The sequence below is a fragment of the Bos indicus x Bos taurus genome, chromosome 1 (assembly GCF_003369695.1).
Source record: "Bos indicus x Bos taurus breed Angus x Brahman F1 hybrid chromosome 1, Bos_hybrid_MaternalHap_v2.0, whole genome shotgun sequence".
Classification (NCBI taxonomy): Eukaryota; Metazoa; Chordata; class Mammalia; order Artiodactyla; family Bovidae; genus Bos; species Bos indicus x Bos taurus.
The window spans coordinates 9,748,354-9,756,988 of NC_040076.1; the positions used below are offsets into that span (position 1 = coordinate 9,748,354).

Sequence of the window (8,635 nt, forward strand, 5' to 3'; positions counted from 1 at the left end):
ACATAGTGAACAAATGTATGGTTAGCAACGGGGGAAGGTGGGTGGGATGAACTGGGAGGTTGGGATTGACATATATATACTGCACATGTGCATGTTCAGTCGCTCAGTTGTGTCCAACTCTGTGATCCCATGGACTGTGATCCCACCGGGCTCCTCTGTTCACAAAATTCTGCAGGCAAGAATACTGTAGTGGGTTGCCACGCCCTCCTCCAGGGGATCTTCCCAAACCAGGGATTGAACCCAAGTCTTCTGCATTGGCAGGCAGTTTCTTTGCCACTGAGCCACCAGGGAAGCCCGTATCAATCTTTTTAACAACCTTCTTTTTAAATTAATTTAACAGGTGATAATCATGTTGCAATATATAAAAATAAGCAATGAAACTTCATCTATCCTACCAGATATTAATACCATTTAGAATCAATAATAACTAAAATTGGGTATTTGTGATTAAAAAATGATATGCCTTGGTCATTGAGACAGAATAAGTAGATTAAAATGTCTACGTGAAATTGCTATTAAAATTTCTACGTGAAAGTCTCTCAGTCGGATAGATGAAGTTTCATTGCTTATTTTTAAAAAATTAATAGTTTCAATTGAGATATAATTGACTTAACATTGTATAAGTTCAAGGTATACAATGTGTTGATTTGATAAATTTATATATTGCAACATGATTGTCACCTGTTAAATTAATTTAAAAAGAAGGTTGTTAAAAAGATTGATATGGGCTTCCCTGGTGGCTCAGTGGTAAAGAATCTGCCTGCCAATGCAAAAGACTTGGGTTCAATCCCTGGCTTGGGAAGATCCCCTGGAGGAGGGTGTTGCAACCCACTACAGTATTCTTGTCCATTGCGACTCCATGGACTGTACCCTACCAGGCTCCTTTGCCCATAGGATTTTGCAGGCAAGAATACTGGAGTGGGTTGACATTTCCTTCTCCAGGGGATCTTCCCAACCCAGGGATCAAACCTGTGTCTCCTGCATCTTTTGCATTGGCAATGGATTGTTTATTAAATTTTGGTGACAAAATCATGGATGATTTTACTCTGTTTCCAATTCTCTAAAATAATGTACAATTTTGATAACACCATGCATCTTTCATTACATTTGCTTTAGGGATGTTGTCCTGGGTGGATTAAAAAAAAATGATTAACTTTCTGCTATGAATTTCTTAGCATCCCCTGAATTTTGTAAAATTCTAGACAACTATACTGACATACATGGTAATGGCGTATTTTCACTGTTTAAAGAATTGGAATGATTGATTATGAAAGAATTTCAAAAGTGCATTTCCAGCTACATCCATGTATCTTTTAAAGATGATTTGACTTTAAGAGAAAGAAAAAAAAACCCATTAGAGTTAATCAGAAATTCTAAAATTGATACCCTGAAAAGTTTATTTCCTGGTGAAACCTTTTTATCTGTAAGAAGGAAAGATAGCACAGTTCACAGTTACACCAGGATTATTTCACAATGCCTTCCCATAGGTGGTACTGTAAAAGATGTGCCATGCTTATTTCATGATGGATATGGTCTTCAAATTCCTCAAAATACCATTCTTCAGCATTGTATTATCACTTTACCAAACTCAAAACCTATATGAATGGCTTCATATCTTAAATTCAAAACCTATATGAATGAAAGAACATGGCTTCGTATCTTAGATTTTCATGTTCAACATGAAGCTGTATAAACCAGAGGGAGTCTCACTGAAATGTCCTCCAGCAGTGTTTATGCAGATGGCAAAATATAAATGCTTTGTTACCGAAGCATAAAGGCACACCATGGCTTAATGACCAAGAAAGATGCAGAGTCAATCTGTAGATTCACCTGATGTGTGCCCCTCAAGTGGGAGGCAGGGAAAAGCTTCAACATATAAACAACTTAGAACCACGTACTTACATGAAACAGTTCAGTGGGAATCCAGCTGCAACTTTCTGTTTTACGTGGAGGGTGCATTGCTTGGCTTGGAGGAATTTTATTATACATCTCTCTGTCTCAGTCCTCCCGCATATAATGAAGCAAAGGAGTGGGTGTATGCAGAGGGAAGGTGTGTGTAGATTCAATGGGAGTTACTCCGTTTTCTTGTAGAAAACAAAGCTTGGAATAGCCCAGCCTCTGAGGGCCTAAAGCAGCCTTCTCCACAGAACTGTGTCCTCTGCTGTGAACTCTGGCCTGCTCAGCCCACAGGAGAGTTTCAGAGTCTTTCCTCACCAGGGTGTCTCTCAGAGGACAGCCCACTCAGTTCTGCACCTCCATCTTTTTCTGTGTCCGGTGACTCAATTCTTTCCTAAGCATAGATAGATCAGTAAATGGTTTGAATCACCAAGCTCCTGGTAAAGCGAGCCAAGTTAAAGAGATGTAGATGGGAAAAGAATCTTTAAAAGAAGTGAGTATATGGATAACAGGGGCTTACCCAGATGGCTCAGTGGTAAAGAATCTGCCTGCCAATGCAGGAGACTCAAGAGACGCAGGTTCAATCCTTGGATCAGGAAGATCCCCTGGAAGAGGAATGGCAACCCACTCCAGGCTTCTTGCATGGAAAACCTTATGGACAGAGGAGTCTGGTGGGCTAAAGTTCATTCAGAAGCAAAGAATTGGACATGACTGAGCCACTGAACACAAGATGTGTATAACTGATTCACTTTGCTGTACAGCAGAAACTAACACAATATTGTAAATCAACTATACTCCAATAGAAACTAATTTAAAAATTTTAAAACACAAATACAAAATAAAGAGATGCTGAAGAAACAGTTTGTGTTTGTGTATAGGGTGAAGTCCTATGTTTATTAATACATGCATATTGATCAGAATACTATCATAGTCTCATCAGTAAGAGTACAATTGAGAAGACATGTTGAGGTTTGTTGAAATGTTGCTTGTTCTTCTCTGCCATTCTAAAAGTGAAAGCTTGGCTGTTTATTCACATTATTATAGCACTAGTCTGTGGTTGGAGAAGGCAGTGGCACCCCACTCCAGTACTCTTGCCTGGAAAATCCCATGGGCGGAGGAGCCTGGTAGGCAGCAGTCCATGGGGTCGCTAGGAGTCGGACACGACTGAGCGACTTCACTTTCACTTTTCACTTTCATGCATTGGAGAAGGCAATGGCAACCCACTCCAGTGTTCTTGCCTGGAGAATCCCAGGGACCGGGGAGCCTGGTGGGCTGCCGTTTATGGGGTCGCACAGAGTTGGACACGACTGAAGTGACTTAGCTTAGCTTAGTCTGTGGTTTAGGTCACATTCACAGGAAGCAATTAAGACATGTCAATTTCCAACTAGAATCATGATCTTGACGATAAATAAAAACTACTGGCAAATCACCAAAAGGGTTGCTCAGATGTTTGCAAGTGATTTGGTTCTTGAGGACATGGAGTGCTCAAGGAGTACCTCTTTTCCAACCCTGTAGTTGGGATGGAGAGCACTACAAAATAGATGTCCATACATAATCATAACAAATATGATTTTGTTATAGGAAATGTGATTTTAAAACACACTGACATATATTACAGTAAGTAAATTAAAGAAACTTTTTCTATGAGATTTGAAAAAGTTTCTCCATCCTCATTTGCAAACCTGTTTGTCTTCCCTTTTGTTTGTTTCTTATTTCTATAATGACTCCATGACCCTCCAAGTTACAGAAGCCCAGTACCAGGCACCCAATACCTCCATATCTTCTTGCTCTCTACCTCTTTTCCAAACACCCAGTCATCACTGAAGCTCTCAAATGCTCAAGAGCTCCTAATAATCCCCACCACCAACTTCCACGAGTCCTTTAGAATCCCTCACATATGCTACTACATCATCTCACCTTTTCTTTGGTCCACCTGAATGCATATTGCTGACAGTCATCTCCCTAAAGCATACTCACTAGCATATTCAAAAAATCTCTAAAAACCACATATCACACACACCTTTTGTGATAGTCTAAGCCCACCTTGATGGTGATACAATTAGATTCCTCAGTATCCTTTCCCGTTTCTCTTTTCCATGTAGTTTTTGCTTTGAATCAAAGTTTTCTCCTCTTTCAGAACTTTTGCTCATCTTGAATTACCCTTTACTCCTTTCTGTCACTTCAACATCATCTTTCCAAGAAATTTGCCTTAAGCCACCAGTTCTAAATACTTTGGCCGATAGCAGCATTTTTTATAACACTTGACTTTTCATACTGTGTATCCTCAGCCTGATAAAACTGATTATTGAAGGCAAAAATTATGTTGTTGTTGTTGTTGTTCAGTCCTAAGTCGTGTCTGACTCTTTGTGACCTCATGGACTGCAGCACACCAGGCTCTCCTGTCCTTCACTGTGTCCCAGAGTTTGCTCAAATTCATGTCTGTTGACTTGGTGATGCTATCTAACCATCATATCCTCTGCTGCCCTCTTCTCCTTCATCCTTAGTCTTTCCCAGGATCAGGGTCTTTTCCAGTGAGTCAATTCTTTGAGTCAGGCCAAAGTATTGGAGCTTCAGCTTCAGCCTCAGTCCTTCCAATGAATATTCAAGGTTGAGTTCCTTAAGAATTGATTGTTTTGATCTCCTTGCTGTCCAAGAGACTCTCAAGAGTCTTCTCTAGCACCACATTCAGAAGTATCAATCCTTCGGCTCCCAGCCTTCTTTATAGCCCAACCCTCACCTCTGTACATGACTACTGAAAAAAAAAACATAGTTTTGACTATAGGAACCTTTGTAAAAATTATGTCCTCCCCCGAAGTACCCTCTGAGTGTCTCAAATATAATGGACACTCTATCATTGCTAAATACCTGATGCCCTTCTCGTTTTGTTTTGTTTTTTTTTTTTCCAGTGGCACCACCCCCCTATAATTATGACCATGAGATGGAATACTGTGCAGACTTGCCTCCTCCATACTCCCCGACGCCAGCACAGCGTTCTCCACCCCCTCCATATCCTGGAAATTCGAGGAAGTAATCCTTCTCCTGGAACAGAGTATGTGCCAATCAGCAATCTTGCCTAGAATAAAATGCCTCTACTCAGAAACAGACAAGAAAGGATTGCCCTAAGGAACACCCTTTCAAGTTGGACAATATGTCAAGTGGAATGTCCAGGCTAAGAAAAGAGACATAGGATTTCTTCCCTACTCAGAGATGATCCCATCTGGGGTATTATGTTGGGTTCACAGGGACCACATTTGAAGAGGTTGACTGATACAGAAGTACACTCAGAAAAGAGTAGTTCAGTTCAGTTCAGTCGCTCAGCCGTGTCTGACTCTTTGTGACCCCATGAACCTCAGTACGCCAGGCCTCCCTTTCCATCACCAACTCTCAGAGTTCACCCAAACCCACGTCCATCCAGCCATCTTATCCTCTGTCGTCCCCTTCTCCTCCTGCCCTCAATCTTTCCCAGCATCAGGATCTTTTCCAATGAGTCAGTTCTTCGCATCAGAAAAGAGTAACGTGTAGACAAAACATCAGAAATTCGTGTCGCTTAAGGAACAGATGAAGGAAATTGCAGTATTCACCCTGAAAAAGAGAAGATTTATGTGCGATACAAGGCTACCCTGGACTCCATAAGGAAACGACTATCTTCTGCAGCTTTACGAGTCAGAACGAGAACTCTTCAGTCTCTTTGTTCATCCATAAATGCAGATCAAGTGCCTGAAAGCCTACTCTGTGCCTTACACTGTTGGAAACACTGGATGGAAGTTGCAGGAAGAGAACTCAGGTTTCAGTATAAGAAAGGGCTGTTGGGGTTTTCTTATTGACTAGATTGCTTTGTGAAGCTCCCTGTCTCCAAGACTCCTAACAGACCCTGGCTGACTACCCTGTAGAGACATGCTTGAGAAGGGAGAATGAAGTCAAATGGTAGATAAGTTCAGTGGGGCCCCAAAGCTCTGCTCATGTTTTAGATAGAAGTGAGGCGAATTTCTACATCACCAAGAATGAAAACAACAGGGGTAGTTGAATCTATATAATTTGAGACTTAAAACATAATCCAAAGGACTCAACAGCCGCTTAAAGCCAAGCACTCTTCACTGCTAGCTATCGCCACCTAAAAATCATCTGACTTTTTGTAGTATATGATCATAATGGTAATTCCAACTGTGAAAAGAAATTCATAACAAGTTCCACAAGCAACAAATACTTCACTTCAGATTAAAAGATGAGAAGCCAGAATCCTATGGGATTTTATATCAGGGAGTAAAATTTAGAACTTGACCAGGAAGCTATATAGCAGTTTACAAAAAGAAGAGAAAATGAAGCTTGGATTCTGTTTTGTGTAATTCCACTCATATGCAACTTGAACAAATTTCTATGTCTCTTATAATGTTTTAATAATCTAGTCTCTTGAAAAGTTATACAGTTAATGGAAAAGTAAGATATTGGTGTCAAACTGTTGCCTTTTGCCAAAACCCACATTTTATAAAGTGCCTACCTTTAGGTGTAAAAGTTTTTAATAAATAATTCTAATATGCCATATTCATTGCTGCAGATGATCTTAACATTTCTATTGTCATGTATTTAAAGTTGTACATTGAGAAAATATTGAGAATAATGAAATTTCTGTCACTTTGCAATTAAATCTAAAATGTTTAAGCCAACATTATCAGCATAATTCAAAATCCCAAAATGATGCTAAGAGTTTTGCTTAATAAAACAATCAAAAGAAATGTCTTAAAGTAAAAATCATAGTTAGGAAACTCAGTAACTCATATAAGTAGCATATTTTACTTTCAAAGACATTGACTGAACTGAAATACAGTCTAACTGCCAGTGAGATCTGAAAGCTAGATTTGTTTTGAATGACTAGCTTGATTTTCAGGCACTGTGATTTTCTTGCTTATGAAGATGGAAACCATTCAAGCATTCCAGCCTGTCGTACCTAGTAACTGAGATTTTAGCACAATTTTAACAGTACATATGCTTTAATTTATCTCTCTTCTGCAAGTGTGATCAGACCCAATTACACAGTAGCTACACAATTCAAAGTGTCAGAGCCTCTGAGACATTCAGAGTGATATTTCCCAATGCACCATATATTCCTTAAGAAAAAATAGAGAGGGCAAGTCCAGCAGTAATTGAATTCTCATCATCTTTGCTGTCAATAAATGTTTACTGCATACCTCGTATGTTCTGCCAACATTACTCGCATAGGAGCTATTACAATCCACACCATCTCTCTTCTCTGAGATGTGTTAAGACCTCCCTTAAGGCATATCACAAACCCATAGACCTCCAATAGATGAGTATTTTTACTATTTGTATTTAGTGTCACAATAGCATAAATGTGCACAATGTCAGTATAGACTTCTGGAGTTCACTGATTATTTTCATAGATGACACATCTTGGGGGAAAATAGTATATGATGTGAAAGCTTTGAATTACAGTTATTTAAAAACTAATGTATTTGCTGTGGCCAAAGTGTTTACAATAAGCAATAAAATGAAATAACCCATTATAACAAGAGTTATATTTTAAATCATCTTGTGTTTATTCTGCTTCAGCCTCCATTTCTGCAGATTTAGCCTCATTCATCTATACAGGAGACACAGGACTGGAGCCAGATAAACTTTATGTTGAATTCTGTCTCTTGCCTGAATGATTTGAGGTGTGCGTGTGTGCTAAGTTGCTTCAACCACGTCCATAGCCACGCTATGGACTGTAGCCAGCCAGGCTCTTCTGTCCCTGGGATTCTCCAAGCAAGAATACCAGAGTGGGTTGCCAATCCCTTCTCCAGGGGATCTTCCAGATCCAGGGATCAACCCATGTCTCTTATGTCTCCTGCACTGGCAGGCAGGTTCTTCACCAGTAGCGGCACCTGGGCAGGCCACTTTATCTCTCTAAAATTCCAGTTTCTGCTCTGGAAAATGTATAATAGAATTGACTTCATCAGGTTTTGTGAAAATTGGATGAATGCACGCAACATTCTATATATTGTGCCTGGCACAAAGAAAATGTTTTAGAAATATTACCCAAAAATAAATTAACAAAAGAATGACATAAGGACAACAGCTTCTAGAGCTGTGCGTCCAACACATTAGCCACCAGCTACATGTGATTATTTCAGTTTAAATGAATGTTTACATTAAACTAAATGGGGGTCTTCCTAGATGGCCCAGTGGTTAGGATTCACCTTCCAGTGCAGGGGGTGTAGCTTTGATCCCTTGTCGAGGAGCTAGGACCTCACATGCCTCCCAGCCAATGAGTGAAAACATAAAACAGAAGCAATATTGTAACACATTCAGTGAAGACTTAAATCCTAAATGAAAAATGGAATCCCTCAGTCTCACCAGCCACATTTCAAATGCTACAGAGTCTCATGTGCCCAACAGCTGCCTTACTCAGCAGTGCTGCTCTAGAAAATCCTTTTTGCAAAATGCAAAGAGGCAGCAGGAAGGAGCTGAAGTAAGAAAAAGCTACTACAGTCATCTTATCCAGGAGAAACTGTAGTCTTTGTCAGGTAATTATACTGTCCTTCACAATTGTGTCAGGCCGTTGCTATGGAAGCAAGGCTGTGATCTACAGGAGACCCATGAACAATGAGAGTCCCAGTGATGCTCTCATCAGGACCAGGGCTGATGGTGGAGGAGAGCCCCTGGACCTGGTCCAGGAGTTGATGACTCAGGGCCATGGCCTGTTGGAGTCCAATCCATTCTGCAGCTGCCTTGCTCAGCTCTA

The 8,635-nt window shown here is 40.2% G+C and overlaps 1 protein-coding gene across 1 annotated transcript in view; it reads left to right on the forward strand.

The window, feature by feature from the left end:
- Window positions 1-7,423, forward strand: part of CYYR1 (cysteine and tyrosine rich 1) — a 116,225-nt gene extending 108,802 nt beyond the window's left edge. Inside the window, exon 4 of the mRNA XM_027543422.1 lies at window positions 4,803-7,423. Coding sequence (XP_027399223.1) covers window positions 4,803-4,927 — 125 coding nt within the window. The 3' untranslated portion in view covers window positions 4,928-7,423. The remainder of the gene's footprint in view (window positions 1-4,802) is intronic.
- The last annotated feature ends 1,212 nt before the right edge of the window (window positions 7,424-8,635 follow it).